This window comes from Melanostigma gelatinosum (genome assembly GCF_949748355.1).
Source record: "Melanostigma gelatinosum genome assembly, chromosome: 4".
Taxonomy (NCBI): domain Eukaryota; kingdom Metazoa; phylum Chordata; class Actinopteri; order Perciformes; family Zoarcidae; genus Melanostigma; species Melanostigma gelatinosum.
The window spans coordinates 10,312,151-10,332,886 of NC_136637.1; the positions used below are offsets into that span (position 1 = coordinate 10,312,151).

At 42.8% G+C, this 20,736-nt stretch overlaps 1 protein-coding gene across 1 annotated transcript in view; it reads right to left on the reverse strand.

Annotated features, from left to right (window-relative positions):
- ptprsa (protein tyrosine phosphatase receptor type Sa) overlaps nucleotides 1–20,736 on the reverse strand; it is a 165,063-nt gene that overhangs the window by 78,686 nt on the left and 65,641 nt on the right. Inside the window, exon 5 of the mRNA XM_079266720.1 lies at nucleotides 13,244–13,432. Coding sequence (XP_079122846.1) covers nucleotides 13,244–13,432 — 189 coding nt within the window. The remainder of the gene's footprint in view (nucleotides 1–13,243; nucleotides 13,433–20,736) is intronic.

Consider the following 20,736-nt stretch of genomic DNA (forward strand, 5'->3'; position numbering starts at 1 on the left):
AGGAACACTGAGAGAGGAGGAATGGAGAATTGTTCTCATCCATTTATCATATTCCTTATTTTTCGTCTATTATTCTGTCTCAAAATTGAAAGTTTGACTCTTACAAGGCGAACAGGCATTCATCTTACCCTTGGGGAAATCTAGGTGAGTTACGATTTATCTTAAACTGGATTAACACTAAACAATGAACAACAACAACAACAACAACAACAACAACAAAATACTGATGAATAAAATTGCACACCCTGGATTCAATTAGATGTGTGCGAACAAATGTTTGATGAAGGAAGCCCAGAAGTAGAGGGACAGAAGAGGGAGACTAAAAGAGAAATCACAACTTCATTCTATTTGGAGGTGCTTCATGCCACGCTCACACATAGTGGAGATGCAATATCCCGCCTGTGTTACATGTGTTGTGCTACACTGTGTGAGTTGCCCATCTCCTCAGTCCACTTTGTCATTTGCACTCTCCTCATATGTTTACTCTTTTGATAACCTAAAATTAGATGAATCTAAATTGATGGCATTTATGATTTATATAGCCATATAATAGAATGACCCGGCAGTCAGTTTAAAGTCTGATAATATAAGCATTTAAACAGACCTCGAAGGGCTTTTGAATTACAAATCCAAACAGACCCTCATTGATGTCCTATCTCAAGCAGCAGCATGTGCATTCATGTGTGCACACAAAACAAACTCCAGCTTTTGTCACCAGCATGTGTCCCTTTCCTACCGATTATTTTCTTTTCCTTTTAAAATATGATTGCACTCTCTGTGTTTTGCATAATTGCGCTCGGTCTACCCTGCCGGCCTGCGGCTCACCAGAGCGCAAGTGTCCATTGGCATTTTTATTCTTTCTTTCATCAGGAAAACAGGGAAACACCAGGAAAGAAATAAATGATGAAAATTATCTTTCACAAGCACAATAAAAACCACGCGCCAAGTCGGTTAACACAATGGGGGGGGGTTACTGATAAAGACTTGCCTTTTGACAAACATCAATTTCGGATGTCCCTTACTGTGCGTAGATGGGGACATATTTTTCTTTCCATCTTATTCCATGATGTATGCTGCACCATTAGGATCCAAACAGTGGCTACAGTTGAGGCGAATAAAGTCCCCGATAATAACGACTTCACTTCCATGCGGACCAATTAGTCTCCATCTCAGTCAAAGTGACCCTCCCTGCTCACCAACACGCACAACCTTCAATCTCCACTGCCATCCATTCCTGGCTGTCTTGGGCAGCATGTTCACTGCCTTCATCCGTTCGATAAAGAAGGCTGTAATGGGCAGTGGTTCTGGGACGTTTGTCGCAGCCGTGACAGCTGCCCTGGTTAACAGCGCTGCATGCCGCAGGCTGATCTGAAGAGGCTGAGGTGCCAAGGTGTGATAACAGTAAGACTGCCTGGGAAGAGTTCAACAAATACATGTTTCTGAAGGCCAATTCAGATTCGGGATAAGACATTCTTGTAATGAAGCCGTTTGGAGAATGGATACTTTGGGCCGGTAGTCTTCAGTATGTTAACATTTTATACATATCTGGCCAACATTTAGGGACACTGGGACATCTCACTTAATTTAAATGAACATTAAATGAATGTTATTTGCAGGCTTTTAATGCCCTTTTTTTCAGCTGTTGACCAGCAGAAAAATATCAACAATTTTGAACAAATTATCAATATTTACAAACCCATATATAGATCTAATTTGAGTCTAGGTTGGACAGGGAAATGACAAAAAGAGAGCGGAAAAAAAATAAGTGTAGCGGTGGGGGAAACCTGATGAAAAGGGAAAAAAGACTTATGAGAGGTACTGTGTGCAATAGAAAAGACAGAGAGAGACAAAGAACAAAACAATCAGAGACGCGTGGGACGAAGGGTGGAAGAGACAGACAAGAGGGGATGAAAGAAGAGCAAGGAAGGGCAAGCATGGATGATTCATTTCAGAAAGTGCCTGGAGCCGGGGTCTGCCCACCCCCGTCGCTGCTTTGTAGCAGCTTTGCCAAGTGTGCCCCCCCCCCCCCCCCCAGTCCCATTTGTGTAATTCAATTAGTGTGCTCCAGCGGGCCTTGATTGATTTGTTTCGGCGATCAACAAAATGACTGGCCCAGTCAAACTCTTTCTTCCGTCTTGCTCCTTCCACAGCCCACTAAGGCCTGCCAGTGGCACACTGTTCTTTTCATCATTTTATCTCTGATTTTCAGTTCATGTCTCTCGTCGTCTCTCGTTTCTCATCTCTCTCCTCTCATCACTGCTCACTAAACCCGGTCATAGAGTTACAACCTTTACCAACACACACATCAAGCTCACTAAAGTGCACAGAAAAGGGCTGGGTACAATACCGCAAGCTACCTTAATGATTCAGGAGGATCTGTAACGAATATATTTATACGAACACATGACAACAAATATTTAGATTCACTATCATAAAGCAACTACAATTAGATGTTTAGAGACACACTTTAGAGCTTGTGTCATGTTTGACAATACAGCTGAAGATGCAAACACTGTTTCACACTATGTTTGTATTTTCACATCATCATTATCGCATCATGAATATAACAAAGCCCAGTAGGATCCCACTTTACTGGCTGGTATATATTTATGTAAGTTTTGCTAAAGCTGGTTCAGCATTGTTCCATAAAACAACCTTTCAGTTGTTGTTGTATCGTTGAACATCAATTAAAATAGCTCTTGTGTGTGCAGAGGGTGACTAAAGAGGGCAACAACGTGCAGAAATGAACGGATTTCTGATGTGAACCAGCAGCTTTTCTCTCCGTCTCCCTTTCCTTCTGTCTCCATTCTGTCACTCGGGCATGCTCTGCCACCACGCCAAGGTCATTATACTGTGATCGCACCAGCATGGGGTCCCACGTGTGACGCCATTGTTGTCAGCGCCCATCTGGTGGCTTGTAATGCTCCCATGAAATCAGTAATGAAGCCGGTAGGGAGTCCAGCTACCTTTCTACCTATCGCTTACCTCCAGGCCAGCAACCTGGGTGGCTTTGCGTGGAAACAAAATGAATGCAGATTTAACATTTGTAAATGCTCATCTCTGCTAAAATTCGCTGAGATGTCTCACGACCGAGTAAAGAGTTGTGACTAGTATTTAACAGTAATGTTTTTGAAACTTTTCAGCCTGCTTTCAGGGCCTGTCACTCCACTGAAACTGCACTTACTAAAGTGGTGAATAATCTTCTGCTTACTATGGATTCAGATTCCACCTCAGTGCTTCTACTGCAGGAGCTCAGTGCAGCTTTTAACACCGCAGATCACCTCGTGTATACACGTCTAAGGCGTGACAATCTAACATCACATTTTGCCTCGCTCTCTCACGTGGTTAGAACTCTTACTGATATGAAAGAACAAAGTATGTTTGCTGTGGTAATACTCAACCTCAGTGCTCTGTTCTGGGTCAGCAGGCTTCAGGGCCTTTTCCTATCGTGCCGCCTTCCTCTGGCATAAGCTCCCTGCTTACATCAGACAGTGGAACTCTGCTTTTGCCTTAACGTTCAGTGAGTGGCTTGTGTTTTGATTACTTCAGGTCTTGTACCTTTTTACGATTATCCATCCAGCAGCTCAGTCTCATCGAATCTATTAAGCCTTGTACTTATAGTCCGTGTACTGAGGACGAGAAAACTTCCCCAGAACTAGTCTCTCTCTCTCTCTCTCTCGCTCTCTCTCTTTCTCTCTCTCTCTCTTTCTCTCTCTCTCTCTTTCTTTCTCTCTCTCTCGCTCTCTCTCTCTCTCTTTCTCTCTCTCTCTCTTTCTTTCTCTCTCTCTCGCTCTCTCTCTCTCTCTTTCTCTCTCTCTCTCTCTCTCTCTCTCGCTCTCTCTCTCTTTCTCTCTCTCTCTCTCTCTTTCTCGCTCTCTCGCTCTCTCTCTCGATTGTAAAGCCCCATGAGGCAAATTTGTAAGTTGTCATATTGGGCTATATAAATAAAATTGACAGAGTGAAATGACTCATCGTTAAGACAAGTGACACCCAACCTGAATAAATGTTTTCAAAAAAAGGTACATTTTCAGGAGTGCAAGAGCGACTTAAAGTAGATTCATGTGTACATGCACTTATGCAAACAAAACCATTTGTGTCCTTCTCAGACAAGCCTGATTACATTTGCATCTCTCTCCCAATCCTCTGCTATTCATTTCTTCCTACATAAGCAGCACACACTCCTGACTGAGAGTCAGTGTCGGCACGCGGTGTAGCGGGATGGGGAGAAATTGCCCTTTTCAGGCAGCTTATCATCTTATTATGCAAATGCAGGGTTCATATGTCATGCTTGTTTTATTTTCGCCACAATGTGATTACTGAGACCTTCTTGTTTCAGCAAAGCAGAGCAGGGATGTCTGGGTTGAGGGCTTTTTAAGGAGTGAAGGGTCTGAATTTAGTCTAAAAGATCAGGTGTTCATATGTTTGAAAAGATGCTTGTGTTTGGAATGTCGTGTCACGTATGGCTTGTATGGAATGGTTGAAGATGGAGAACCTTTAATCTTCCTGTAGGAGCTTGATCGTCACATGAATCACCCCCTTAGCGCTACCAAACTGTAATTGTGAGACTAAACACATTCAGCTTCTCCCAAAGAATACAGGGACACACATGGCAAACTGAGGTATTCACTTACCTGCTCAGCCTGTGGAACAAAAGCATTTTTACAACAAACAAACAGACGACTCAACAATCACACCGAATCGACTAGGAGATAATGATTCAGCAACAAAGCCTGGTGGATAATTGCAAGTGAAAGTTAAATTGCCCGCAGAAATGAAAAGAAATGAGGGAAGAGGAAGAAATATTTGACAAAGCTAATGTAAAATTCACGGGAATCACACTGCGTTACCTCTGTCGTTACCTTCCCACCTTGATATCCTCCTGTTCATCCTCTGACACTATGAGAGCCGGTTGTACATGTTGCCTGTTTTGAAAAGGTGGCCATTGCATGCAGTAGCCTCCCTAGTTTTGCCTGTATAAATTGCTGAGCCGCACAGTTACGGGGAGGAACAGAACTAAATCAACGGTAATTTCTACTGGCCTTTCCCCTGACATACCATGAGTATCAGCAGCTAGGGCTCATGCAAGTTATGGAGGTGCATTAATAAACAGAATGTGGCTATTGCTGTGTCGGTGAACGGAAGGATGAGGAGGATATCACAACAGAGAGGAAGAAGGAAGAAAGGTGGTTGCTAATATTCAAGTATTCAATAGCCTGGTCCTATAAACAAATAAGGCCATTGCCTATCCCCCCCCCCCCCCCCCCCCTTCAGCCCCATGTCCATGTCCAAACAATATAAATGTCAGAGGCACAAAGCAAACAAACCACCAAGTAATAACCCTCACCGTCCCTCTCCTCTGCTTTTAACCTTCTCAATCGTGTATTATAACCAAACTGCAATACAATCTGACACGTGACGATGTGGAGGTGATAGTTGGGGGGCACAAACACAGAACGCCCACAGAGGTGGAGGAACTGCACATCAAAGGATGACATGAGGCAGGAAGGTGTGAAACACATATGATCACGCTCACAAAACAGTGTGTACAGAGAACACAGAACCCAAACACAGATGACATATTAATGTCAGTGGATATAGAAGAGAAGAGTCATTTTTTCAGGCGGAAAAGCCCACATGAAATTCCCAGTATGATGCCAGTTGGGTGGAGTTAGGAGCGGTTATGTCTGGTTTAACATAAGTTAAAGTTGTTTTTTTTCTCCTTTGTTTCATTGTGTTAAACATCTTACCTCGAATCGGGGTACCCTCTGGAGGAGAGACAAAAGACGAAGACACAACATCAGTTTAGTTCAACGTTAAGGTTAGTAATAGTTAGAGGAGTTATTTGGGCTGGAAGGTGGATCACTGGAACTAGATTATCAAACCATTAGGTAATCTCTTATAGGGCTTTCAGACATGGCTGTTTTTTTTTTGTTGTTTTTTAGAAAAATGACAAAAATACACCTGTCACTGCTGGTATCACAAAGATATAGGGAGCTTCATATGACTGGCACAGTCCACTGCCTTATTAGTTTCTCTGTTTCCCTTCCTTGCCATAGACGTATCAAGACAGGAAACACAATGCTTCATTGGCAGAGCTGAAGAAGCTAACAACTAAAAGGCGCCACTATTCTATATACCGGGTATCTACATTAGTATGAAACAAACTTGCTGATGGAGTCTCCACTGAACTATAATTTCAGGCTGTACCTTCAGGCCACCACAAGTTAAATCAAACAGATTGGAGTTCTTATTTGTCCTACAAGTCGTAAACCTGCTTAACTGTGACAGATAGACTCCTCACCTCAAGCTCCCCCCCCCTTCCTCCCAGGTCATTCAATCTCCTGGCTCTTTCCATTGCTTCATTTCACTGAGAGTAGCATGTTCCCCTATTCTTTGTTTATTGTGAGTCTGTATTGTGTTACATGCCTGACTGCCAGCCAATGTCCCATTAGGGACAATCAAATATTGAGCTTGTCCAGTCAGTGGCTGGTGGGCTTTTAAACCTAGCCCACATTGTTGCTGTGATGTAAAATGTATCCCTTACAGGCAGAGCTTTGAGTGTGGGAAGGGGAGCCAGCTTAACTTCAACCCCCTCTCTGCCAAGCATTAAACTGTCCTTCCAGTCTTTTTTCTTTCTCTCCATTCATTGTTTTCTTAATTTTTCTTTATCTGTTTCCTCTCTCTCTCTCTTTCCCCCTATTTCTGAGGTTTTGTGTGTCTCAGTCTCTCCCAAAGTTTCTTGCCCTCTAGCCTTTCTCTTCGTCTCCCTCTCTAAATCTAAGGATAACTCGTGGCTACAACGTGCCTTTGGCCATCCCTTGAGAGTGTCAGCAGGGCAGTGCCGAGCCGAGCTGCTTTTCTGAGGCCAGGTCGAGGTGGCAGCAGGCTAAATAAGGTAGTCCAGACGTCCCTCTCCCCAGCAGCGTTTTCCAGCTTCTCCTGGGGGATCCTGAGGCATTCCAAAGACAGATGAGTTCTATAATCTAGCGTGTTCTGGGCCTACCCCGGGGTCTCCTACCAGTCAATCAAGGAAGACGCCCAGGAAGCGTCCTGATCAGATGCACAAACCAACTAAACTGGCTGCCTTTCAATGTGAAGGAGCTGCAGCTCTGCTACAAGCACCCTCTGATTGTCTTTCCCTATCTCTGAGGGTGAGCCATGCCACCTGACAGAGGAAAGTCATTACTGCCGCTCGCCTCCGCGACCTCAATCTTTCGGTCACTATCCAAAAGCCATAATCATAAGTCAGCCTGCATTGCTGCCGATGCTGTACCAATACGCTTGTAGATGTTAAGTGGTACCAGTAACTTCCATATCCTACACAGCACAATAAGAGGTGTGGGTGGCTGGGCAGTGGGATGTAATTTACAATACCTTCTGATTGGATTGTTGTTGCAGCTCTGCAGACAGAGGCATCCTTTGTGATACCAGCAGGTAGGAGGCGATCTGAAGTTCTGCCTGGTTTGCAATGTACCTCGGTGTTCATTTCCTTTATTTAAAGCTGCTGTGCACTGTGTTGCACTGTGTTTATGTATAACTCATAAAATGTGTCAAAAATGTGTTGCCAATTATTGACAAGATGTATGTTCATACTCTGAAAGTGTGCATTTGCTGCCACTAACCATACAGTAATTTAAAATCTAATTTTATAATTTAATTTATGGTTACAAATTTCCACATTGTCTGATGAAAGTGGGAAACGTCTTTAGGAACACATTTCATAGAGATCATCATTTATTATTGACTATCTCTCGTCTTCCTTTTTGGTAAACACACCCTAGAAGCACTGATTTGACACATTAAGAGTTTAGAATCATTGAAAACGCAGGCAAAACAACAGTTACATTTGAGTTATTTCTGGAATGACTTTAGAGACCACATAATCATAGATAATCACAAGACAAGAGGACAATAGGGCTCTGGGAAGGTTACATTGTTATAGAGTTAGAGTTAGATTAGAGGCTGCAGAAGCTGTTGATTTATTTTGCTTTAGCTGTGATGACATTTCTGCTGGGGGTTAAGGGGTTACTAGGTTAGTTGAGGTTGAGGTTAAAGTTAGGTTGAGGTTAGGATAAGGTTAATAAAGCAGGTTTGTAAAGAGAAGGCCATCAGATGTGGACCTTATAAAAGACTGAGCGACAACAAAAGAAAGGAAAGTAATAAGGAGGATGAGGGATAATAGACAGAGGGAGTTCAGTTCAAAGGAATTGGTTCCACAAAGAAAACAAAAAAACTAACAAATGAGAAGGACGTGAGTGACCTAGGTCATTGGAACTTCGAATATTTGAATAATATAGCCAAGGATCTGACTAGGCAGGATGGGTCTGGAGTGGCCAGTCTGTATTCAATTACAATGGCAAATCCACCTGACTACGGGCACGCAACCATATGGCCATAAGCTCCCTTTCTAAGCTTTGGTAGGCCAGTGGTAGATCAGCTTAGGGTGACGATGACCTAAATATACCTCAAGAGGCCGCCGACCTCCTCGCATTATCAAATGCGGCATTATTTTCTCCACAGAACACCCCAGCTGTTTTGTTAAACAAACCTCTGAATATATTAAAATTATTATTGAAAATGTAGTCTGGCCAGAGGCAATCTGGCCAGAGATGTTGCCCATCTGCGTGTGAGGCGGGTGGGGCTGGGTGATTGGCCGAGTGTCAAAGTCAGACTACCCTCCAGAGGGCGTCTGGCTGACCTTCTCATAAACACAGAAACCCGCCTGGGATCTTGGTGGTGTCGCAGCAGGTCTCAGGGAAAACCTGGCTGTTGTTTTCCACATCTGCAGAGCTCCTAGCCACTCCCTGCAAAGCAGCTTTGATGTCAACAAATGTGACCGTTTTCTTGCTCATTTCAGATTAAGTGCAATTGAACTCAGCATGATTCACATTGGGATGTGCATACATCTCTGTGTGTGTGTGTGTGTGTGTAAAGGAGCCATCCAATGTCAGGTCATGATTTTAAACCTTTGTATTAAAGAGGACCTTAATCTTTATGAATGTGCACTCCTCCCAATCACTGTCTCTCTGGCCTCTGGTTAATCTGTTCTGGCTGACAAGGCCAGCGAGGGCCTGGGGTCTGTAGCCACAGGGACTTGGGCAGAAATGTCAAGCTCCCTCCACACCTCTAGAGGAGCTACTCAGGGGACCCTGATGCAAATATCATTGCCCCGCCAGCACAGCATGGTCTGGCCCATTAATAACGAGTCAGCCAGCTAGGCAGCTATCCAACAAGCAAGCGCTGGATGCCCTATCTTCCTGTATATGTATATATTCAACATCATGATTACAATGTTGTCTTTTATTTTCGGTGGGAATAAGTCAGATTGGTACGCACACTCCAACATCAGATGGAGTGACGGCAACATGAGAAAGGTGGGGGATTCTTTTGCTGGAGCTGGAGGCTGAGTATGCTTTCAAAGTCATGTTTTCCAACTCGCTTCCCATGTTCCCCTTTCTGCTCCCCCATCTCCTTCCCAGAAGTCTCAATTGTACCTCCCTCGATGGGAAAGCAGCCATCAGAGTTACCCCCTGAGGCTCGAGAGTGTGTCTGAGGCAAAAAAAAAAGCAAGCAGGTAGCACCCAAACATTGTCAACAGCAATCTGATCAACAGGAGAATCTGAAAATACACATTGAAAAGATGCCACGAGAATTTTTGGGATTTTTGGAAATACATTTATTCTCAAACAATACTAAAATACTAAATACTAAGACCCAAAATGGCTACTCGGCGTGCTGAGGACATGAGAAGATGGTAGCCTAGGGGGCTTGAGCGTGCAGACCTTTTTCTCATCAGCATAAATCCTGCCTGGGTGCTGAATGAGCTTTCCAGTGAAAGGGCTACAGAGAAAAAGGCAAGCCCCCAGCACCAACGCTACCTTACGAGAGCCTTGGTATTGAAACAAGGGAAAGTCGAAGTTTGATCATTTACACCTGAGTACAAAACAACAGTGTTTTTCTGGAGGAAAGTGTTTGCCGTATGTCTCACCAAGAAGACAAAAATACTGTAGGCTATGACCGCGAAGCAATAATTGTCTTGGATTCAAGCAGAGTCCAATTATTTCCTTAAAGCCCGCTGTCTTGCAACGCAGCAGAGAGAAAGAATGGACGTGACAGGAGGCATCAGCAGTGTAGTTTCTGGATAATGTGGTCGGGGGAAAAGTATGTCAGGCCACAGCTGGCACAGGGTGCTTATGACCTCAAATAGTCCAGTAAAGTTTCTCAAATATCGTAGACACGGTGATTGAACTGGGCAGTGCCAGTCTTACTATGCATATTAGCTTTAGATTGAAGCAGAATGTTGCCTCAAAAGACTTGCTCAGCATGTCTTCCCCGTATAAATGAAAAGTGTGCTGCTGAAAGGTGGACTATGATTCCTAACCCCGCTCCCCAACTCAATCTGCTGCTTGTCCTTGATTTGCCTTTCGAAGTTCCATCATGGTGGGGGTGAAAGAGGATAAAGCAAGGAGTGTGGGCCAAAGAAAAGAAAAGGTTGAGCAAAAGAAACAGAACATAGGGAACAAGTGGCAAAAGACGACAAGGGTGAGGGGAGAGCAAGGAATGCATGCATTTTGGAAAGTAGTTTAAATATGCCATCTGCTACAAGGAGAGCGGATGGGCTCTCTGGGCTTCGCAAGACACTTACCAAAGGTTTCTGAAAATGACAATGCAAGAGGAAAGTAAATAAGAAAAGGGAAAGAACATAGTTCATTTTAGGTTGAGGTTGAAGTCACTGCCACGCAAGAATTAAAAGGGACTATAGTATAATTGGGTCTTGTGTCCTACTGCAGTATCTTAGCAGTTTTACCATGACAGTCCATGGAAGGAGCAGTGATGTTTCATGTCATGTCACATCAATTAAAATGTATAACTCTAATAAGAGGCATTTTAACGGGAAAACTCTGATCGTCAATTGTAAAATATTAAATATTTTGTCTTTTTTTCAGTATTATTTATTGTTTGGTTTATTTGTATAATTATTTTTTCAGTTTTAACTTGTGTTATGGGTCACGGCCAAATGAAAGGTGTTGAAGACTCTGCGATGTGAGTCACATCTGAGTTTCAGACACAAATACAGACAAAACACTCAAAGAGAGAGAAAAACAAACAGCAGTCCAGTTCAGTTAGAAAGGACACACAGAGACAGTTGACAAAATCATGGAACAGATAAAGACAGATGAGACACAGGTTAGACAACAGACAGGAAGCTGGATTCATTTGTCCAGCATCACCTTGTTCGGTTTGAATTTATTTTGTAAAGCACTTTGAACCATTGTTAAGGAGGAAAAAAACTGCTATATAAATTAAATTAATTTGTATGCATTGATGTCCCATTAATGCTCATTACTAACTTTACTTCTTCCCCGGAGTATTTGTGCTTTCTCGCCTCACAGGATGACCGCAGTTTTATCTGGACACTGGTTCTTCAACCAGCCATGGCCCTGCTGACACCTACTACGATCTTCATTATTAACATTATTAATCCTATTACCGATACCATTAATGCACAGTACTGATTTTGTCTCTTCCCCGGAGTCCTTGTGCTTCCTCTCCTCACAGGTTTCTATGGAGCATGGTTTCATCTGGACCCTGGTCCTTCCTCCTACCATGGCCCTGCTGACTGCCAATACCACTTTTATTATTACTCACATTACTATTTCATATTACCGATACCATTAATGCACATTATTGACCTGCTTCTTCACCAGAGTCTCTGTGCTTTCTCGCCTCACAGGTTCCTGTGTATCCGGGTTAAACCTGGACCAGGTGTTGCCTCCTGTCGTGGTTGTGTCATACATTGAATGTGCTGTAATTACATTGAATGTGTTGTAATTCACTATCCTGTTCTACACATGACATCATTGCACTTCTGTCCATCCTGGGAGAGGGATCCCTCCTCTATTGCTCTCCCACAGGTTTCTTCCTCTTTCCTCCCCGTTAAAGGGGTTTTTTGGGGAGTTTTTCCTGTTCTGATGTGAGGGTCCGGGACAAGAGGATGTCAAATGTGTACATATTATAAAGCCCTCTGAGGCACATTTGAAATTTGTGATTTTGGGCTATACAAAAATAAATTGAATTGAATTGAATTGAATTGAAAATAAATCATTCACAAAGGCTCAAAACTCACAAAGCCATGTGATAAAGTCAACAGGTAAACCAATGTTTAGAGCAGAGCTGGCCTGCCATATAATTATACACAACCTAAAACAAATCAACCTATCACTACATCAACCCAGAAGGTCATCGGGCTACTATGAACCAGTTTTCATCAAGATGTACATCATCCTAGAGAGAATAATAAGAGAATAATCACACATACTTTGACAGCAGGGTTTGCCTTGAAATCCTAACAGTTAAACATCTACCTCAAAACTGTGCACCCGTAAATTAAATATGAAACGTATCCAAAAGTAAAGGCATCTTAGTGCCTGTGGACTTGGCAAGTCATAAATAATGAGCTGACGAATAGATTATTTTGAGTGTACAGCTCATGAGGGCCACAACTGGTGCAGAGACCCGATGGCAACAGACTCTGTAGTTAGTGGCGTCTGCACTCAATTGCATCTGCAGCAACGATAGGGGGCATTGGATTTTTCCGATTGGTGACAATGTCATCGACCTAAAATATCTACTCCTTATTTCCTGGGGCCACTCCCGGCCCTGCACTTAATTAGCAATATAATTAGACTTTGCTTCACTGGGCCTCTCAGTGGGGTTTCATCAATGGGAACAAGACAACATATCATTGTGTCAGTAGAACGTGGACCTTGCCCTCATTGCCTACTATGACACACTTGTGGGTTGTTGTGAATCATTTGATCTCATTCGGTCATGTTAGAGTCTTACAACACAGTTTGTTATCTTCATGATGATGATCTATGGAGATAACAACATGGTCTGGAGCACAATGGCTGTAACGCCTGATCTTTATACTGTAGTACGCTTCTCCTGTTGTAATCTACGAAATTGAGCTTGCCCTCATGCTTTGACGCTCGAATGCTTTAAACATGGTGAATGCCCAAGTTTAGTTGGGTCAACATACATTTGTTTTCGTTTTCAAAGCAATATATTGAGTTGTATCTGTAGTTTGGCTGATTTGCAGGTACTGCCATGCAACTTGCATGCCACATGCCACATTAGCTGTAAAGCACAAAATCAGCCATTGTGCCAAAAATGTCCAGTGGAATCTTCAAGTGAGTAAGGTGGAAAAAAGAAAACAACATAATGTTTGGGCTTTCCTTACCTGAGCGTAGCTGTTTGATTCGCCCACTACTTGCACTGGGGTCAATGGGCAGGAAGTCTTTGTACCAGGTGATTTCTGGGTCAGGGTTGCCACTGGCAGCACAGAGCATGGTGGCTGTTCGAGTGCGCTCCACCACTTTGAGTTGAGGGCCCATGTCAATGTTAGGGAAGCCTGGCGGGAGCAGGTCCTCTGTGAAAAGAACAGGAACAAGAGGGGGTGTGAGTCCAATCATTCAAAGTGGCTGTAAACCGTACGCACACTTTTACATTCTGCTAGAAATTAAGCTATAACACACAGTGATTTCACTAAAACAAAACGGCAAAATACATTTGCATACTGTAGGACTTGGCTAGGGGTGACATATTTGACCAATTGCTAAATAATTGTCCATGAATTAATACATGGGCTATTACATTGGGATCGAGCCCATGTTGCCATAAAACTTGAAATCATACAATTTCATTCCCAAATCCCCTTAAAAGTGTTAAATTAAACCGGCTGACTACTAAGCCCAATCATGCTTCTGTGTGCAACATTTTCTCTTTATGTCAAGAGACTTTCTAATCCCAATTTACCCTTTGACCAATGAGACAAATGCATTTTAGGAATGCAAGGTTATAGTTAGCCATGTAAAGTAGCCAGACACATGAATAAACTAATTGAGGAGATAAGTCTTGAATAAAAACGTAAACTGCATTTCATTAACAATCTGGCTCTCCAAGAGGGCTACATTGAGGAATCAGAGAGGATTAAGAACAAACACCAGGAAAAGCAAGGATTGTGCTTTTCCTCGACTCTCTCTTTCTCAGAAAACGACGTTAGAGAAACCATTCTGTAGCCAGATACTCACAGACCTCAATCGCACTCGCATCAGCTAGCTTTTCCATTAAGAATCATTTGTCATAATTGAATGCCCTTAAGAAGGAGGCAGACTCCGTGCACATATTCTCAGTGTAATAAGTAGTAAATACATGTCTTTAAATGCAAACAGAAGATCAGAGGAGGAGACAACAGAGTGAAAAGTAATCCCGGTGATTTCCCCATCTAGTTTCCCCATGTTCGGTGAAACAAATGACACTCAAGTCAATTTGTGGTTACACAGAGCTCTGAGAAACCACCACTTGATTGAGACTCACTATAACCACCAATAGCCGAGGTCTGAATACCAATTGAGAGATGTAATCAGTCAGATTTCACTCTGGCAGTAAAGGTGCAAGGGTTATGTGGAGGGGTGCGATTTAAGCCTCTTGGACAATTGTTATTGCTACACTTACTCAAGAACCATCACACTAGCCAGCAACGATTGTGGGGACTTTGAAGCCAATACTCGTGCATGATTGAGCAATCATTTCAATGAAAAGACACAACAGTGTAGTGTGCTCATTGTTCTCCTTGTACACGCTCCCGGCTCTCTGGGGACAATTAGTCCCTCGGGCCAAATCGCTTGACATCTACCCTGGGCTGGAGCCAGAGCTGTGACTCATTCTTAGATGATGAGAGCCTTTGGGGTAAGCACCCTGAGCTGTAATATGCATCAGAAACCCACGGCCACTTTACAACTCGGAGAAGATTGACTGAGTAAAATGCTAGCCAGTGGCACAGCAGAGGTCACTGTTAATCTGCAGAGCCAATGACCTCATATCCAGTCTGCAGACATCATCGTGGTGTAGTCGACGCCTGGGGGGTGTTAAATTATGGTAAATTGGGACAGTAAGTTGAGTCAGACGAATAATCAAAAGGAAGGGTTGGTCTGTCTGCCTTTAAGGGGAACCTTTGCCGATTTGTAGCCGGCTTTGTATCGCTGTTATGTGGGTGGTAAGTGTGTTTGCGTCATCCAGCAGACGCTCGCCAGCAATTAAGGGGGAGTTCTAGGTGCCGGTAACACGGAGGGAAGCTGAACATCGTTCATTTGCACATAGCATCCACGGTGCGATGATACAAAGCCGGTTGGAAGTTTCCCTTTTTTCGGACAGGGAGAGCTATGCTATACTATTATTATTATTACTAATTATTTATGATCATCCATGCATAATCTCTTTACACCAAGTTCCCGTGAAGCTTGGAAAATCAATGACAAGCATATACACTTCACTTTACAAACCTCAGAACAAGACAGAGCAATATGTTCTCATATACTCCCTCTTCTGTGTGTCATTGATGATCTATGTAGAAGTTGCCATACAAGGTGTTGCACTCTCGTACTCTTCTAGCTAGATCTGAAATGCGAACGGCCTGTTCTATCGGTGTTACATCTGCTGTATCTGATTTTGCCAAGGCCTGTCAGTGCTTTGCATCACATTGAGGCTGCCTGTATGGTATGAAAACAATAGACGGAGGCCTGCAAAGACTACAATAACGAAGCTGCAAAAAATACACAGAGTAAGTGGATTTGAGACAAATGAAATTAGGCAATTGACAAAGGGAATCTGCCTTAAGGAGCAAGGGACGGCAGAAAAAGGTGGGCGAACAAGCAAACCAACCAAAACAGCTGTGAACAAGAAGCAGGGATGGAGGATTCATGGGGCTATGATACTATCAATACAGCTGTTCTGACCTGATACAGCACCGGCAGCCATTCCTGAATAAACGGCATGTATGCCGATTACTTACTTGCCTAGGAATAGAATCTGATACCATCTTTCCCCCTGAAGCTTACAGGCTGAGTCGATAAAGGCGGCCATGCAAAAATAAATAGATCACTCATCGAGGGAGTGTTACTTCAGGGTTTTCCAGCCTGGCTGTGGAGGGGAGATGGCGACCAATGACATGGGCTGATAGCATCCTAGGATTCCCAAAGGGCCAGTCACCTATAATGGCTTTGCAATTGCATTTCTATGATGTGTACTGGGGTGTTCTCTGTGATGACACATCTTCACAGGACAAATAGAATTGACGCATAGTGCGATATTGGTCAACGGTGACGTTGCTGTTTATTTTGCCGGAAGCAGGCTTTGCCACTCATGCCAACAATCATCCTACAATAGAGCCATGAGACACATGCTGCAGTTACACCTTGCAGTGTGCCAAGAATTCTCAAAGTACCATATCACTTTTGATTTTTTGTTTTGTTTTGTTCTTGTTTTAGCCCACCGACATACACATTCAGTCACATTCAATTTTCTTTATTACAGTGTAAATGCTGAAGCTAAAATATGAACAAAGAAAACACTGTCTAAATGAGTCTTATCTGATGACCATCTTCCTAATTTTAAAGATATCAAAAGAAGCCTCATTATTTGTGTTACAAAAGAAGAACAATGACTACTCCACAGGTACATTTGTTTCAACAGACAAGTTGGGGGTGCTTAACGGGAATCTTTATCTTCCCAGCATGCAACCGTCCTTCTTTGTTGGCCTACCTTATTAAAGCGGCACAAAAGCCTTTTTGAAGCATCCCATTGACTTGGAAATTGGTCAGTGTTCGCAAACTTGTCAGCATATGCTGATGATTGGCATTTGGGCAGCTCAGTTTGGTCCTCTACACTGCTGTGATCATAGCACTTAGGCAGCAATGACAAAGGCCGCGCAAAGACACAACAGAAACCATTTAGTAGGTAATCCGATGAAAAAGTATTAATCTGCAGAAAACATGTTCACAACATTGAAGAACTATTCAACCGATTTGGACAAGTTTCAAACATCGCAACTTGCTCTATGCATATGTCATTGAAAGAAGGCTTTCAAATCTTGCAAGGGGACAAACAGTAGCCTTGGGTTACTGTGATGGCAAGCACTACATGTCCACTCCATGCAACAGCTGGCTGGCTCAGCATGACTCCAACGCTAAACCTACAGGCTCCAGTTGACCTTTTCTGGATTTAGATTTGTGTCATTCTCTTTTTGGGTTGGCTTGAGTGCCATCATTATCCATAATTGTCTTTAACTGCACTTCACCATTTAATATCATTACAAGTGACAGGTGCAAAGCCTTTAATCAGCCTCTGGTTAGCATAGCCGCTGCCCGGCTGTTAATCTGCGGACTCATGCCTGCTGTTGCATCCTGTTTTCTATCATGCTAAGTGTGGCCCTCTTAAAAGGTCTGCCCTTTAGACTCATTTAACTCTCCTGCCTAATCCTATTCCAAGTGAATTACTGCTATCAAACCAAAACTATTTGCCTGGTATAGTTATAACTGTATGTAGGGGGTCATACAGCTCTGTACAAAAGGGCTGTGTGATCAAATACCACATTTAGTGGGCACTTTTCCCAAAATACAGTGTACTGATGAATGGTGAAAATTTTAAGTACAACCTTGGAACTCCTATTGCTGTGCTAAACGGCATAATTAACTATTCACCATCTGTTGCAAATACAATGCAATACTTTGTCATGAAAGGTACTTTACAGTGCCATGAATAGCGCGCCCAACTTAATCTCTACTCAGTGAGCACTTAACCGCAGCGCTTTTCTCCACCCACTGACTGACACAGAGAATAAGACCTCCGACTTTTGAAATGCTGTTAATATGCTTTACCCAATTTGCTAAATAGTATTACACGTGCCACTTAACCCCAGTGTGTTGGTGCTCTGCTCTACAGTGTAAGGTGCACAGGCAACTGAATCGCTAACCCTGGGAGCAATGTTCCCTCTAAGCTGCGCGCTTGAGCAATCGCGCACTGCTCGCACATTCTCAGCGCACAAGAAAATCTATGCAGCGCATAAAATAAAATTCAACATAAACGTATTAATTAATATCTAATATTAGTCCTAATCTTATCTAATCAATTAAACCAATAATAATAATAATAATAATAATTTTGTTTTCTGTACTATTTTGCAACGTAACTCAGTGAGTGACAGGTGTCCAGCCAATGATACGATTCGGTTCACTTACGCTACGCAGCCAATCATAGCATTGACACTATTGCCCTGCCCATTCGCGCCGTGCAGGTTAGCTAGCTAACAACAGTGCGGCGGAGTTACGAGACGCAAATGCTAACCCCTTATCATGGCGAAACGAACGGGCAGCGACACATCCACTCACCAAGCCATTGGAAAAAAGAAATGTGGTTCTTTTAAGATGGAATGGCTGTCGGAGTATGTTCAAATAGAAGAACAAGCGGTGAAACTGGGTGAGATTTTTTCTTTTTCGAGGGGGAAGGGTCTACTCTGCAAAACATGCAGCGAAGCTAAAGTAGCAAATGAGTTTTCCGAGGGAAAAATGTGGACTGAATGGAAGTTGGACTACCTCAAGCGTCACATTCAGCAGAAAAAACTAAAAATAAAATCAAAACAGCATCCAGAAATCGTCTTGAAGTGGCACATTTGGACCAGCTGATGCGCATAAAGTCAAAGCAAGAAGCAGACGAATCCATCAACCTGGACAAAGTGTACAACCATTGGAGAAGTGAGAAGGACAGACGTGAAAAATAAGGTAAAATTTAAGTCAGATTTGTGCATATTCTCGTGACATTTATTAAGATTTTTTACTTATGGATATTAATCATTAAATTATGTTACTACTAGATCATTTATGGGTAGTAGAAATGATAATAAAAAACTGAGTAATTACATATTTTACAGACAGAGTTACAGGAATTTACACTGTATCACAAGCTACAGCACACGTCATTGTGCAAAATGTGAATGTTTTAATGTGAACAAAATGTTATGTCTGAAAGGTGTATATGTATCATTTCTTCCAGAACAGGACCCTCACACAGGCCACAACAGGACCTCACACAGGCCAAAGCAGGACTCTTCCCATGGCCAAAGCAAGACTCTCACATAAAACATACTACACATCTCATGAACAACAAGATTTTTGTCTTTTTCCTTTAAAGTTTGTCAAATCACTTATATTAAAAGTAAACTAGTGAAAATTGCTGCTGTAATTTGATTCTTTTAATAAGCCATGTAACTTGCTATGATCCAAGGTTTTGAACAGGTGTGATACTGGTGTGTGGCCACAGCGTGCACATCTGATGTTGCTCACAGTGGTCCTCAGTGTGCTCAGGGAGCTTGTGTGTATGCCCAGACACATGAAAAATTAGAGGGAACATTGCCTGGGAGTGTAAGTCTGAGTGTCGGTCAAGATAAGATTTCATTTTATCGTACCGCACATGTCATTCTTTTTTATGTGATGTAAAAATGTGTGATACAGTGGCTTCAAAGGCACCTGTTGTGAGCCAATGCATTGGGGTGCTCCACCATCCCCCGCACCCATTACTCATATTATTATTTTCACTTACTGAAATGATTTAATTTCATCAGCAGCTTAATCAGGTTAACTGATTACCCAGCGCCACAGCATAGAGACACAGGCTTTAAGCAGGTCTGTGCATTGATACCACAGAGGGACCGCTGGGGGAGAGACGGGGTGAGCGGGCAAAAGAAAAGAGAGTTTAGGATTGAAAGCTACAGAGGGAGAGAGAGAGAGCGAGAGAGAGAGAGAGAGAGAGAGAGAGACGTTCAGAGACATAACTAGATGTTTAACTAATGGGCAGTCCCAGCTGCTGGCTATACAGACAATACAGTTTCATTTGCTCTGCACCCACAACACAGCCAGAAGTGTTCACATCACAGAGAACAGAGAGGAGTAAGAGTGTGTTAAGAGGGAAGATCTGTAGGAAAGCTGGGGAACAACTGTATTCTGGACAGTCTATTTTCTAGAGGTGCAGGTCTATAGGTGTATATATTGGCAAATGCTATATTTGATATATATATAGATATATATATCTATATCTATATATATATAGATATAGATATATATAGACTGGATTGACGTGAATACATTTACATGTATGCGTGTAAATCACTAATTAGAAGTTGGTTGAGGCCTAAATCAGCATAAGGCCCCAACGTTCCTGCAATTGTCCCCATACTAGTTTAGTCACACATGTGGACCACATATCTGAGTCTAGATGGTTCCCAAGTAAATGTTTCCAAACTATCTGCAACACTATGTTTTGTTCAAGACCATATACTTGTATTCCTTATGTTGTGAAAGAGCTCAATCTGTTTCTTTCTGCTATAGAATTCCCCGAATTCTATAGCCATCTGGATTGTTTTGAGAAATACACAGCGACAGACAGAGGAACAGTGACAAAGAAAGATCCAGCGACGGAGAAGAATAGCAACACAGGGGAAATCTAATCACAGTGTCTCTGGCCCCAGCACCGATAGCCCTCTCTGGATAGCCATCTCAGCTGAATAATGGTTATTATACAGCAAGCACTCAACCTCTACCCCCGTGCTCTGTTCCCAGGAAGACGTCCGATATCCCATTGGTATTCTCCACACCTAGCACATCCAGCCACCAAGGGAAACATTTACATCCAAATCTCTGAAATGTAACCCTGTTTTAAGTAGCTACACTGGGAAGATGTAAATATGTGAGTGACAAGAACTTTAGTCTGGCATTCAAAGTGACTGCACTGACAGTTCTAACTGTTGGCGATTTGCAAATACTTTCCACACCACCTCCAATTATGAGCCCATATTAGGCCACATTCATAAAGCGCCGCTGAGCTAACAAGCAGACAGCTTGCCAA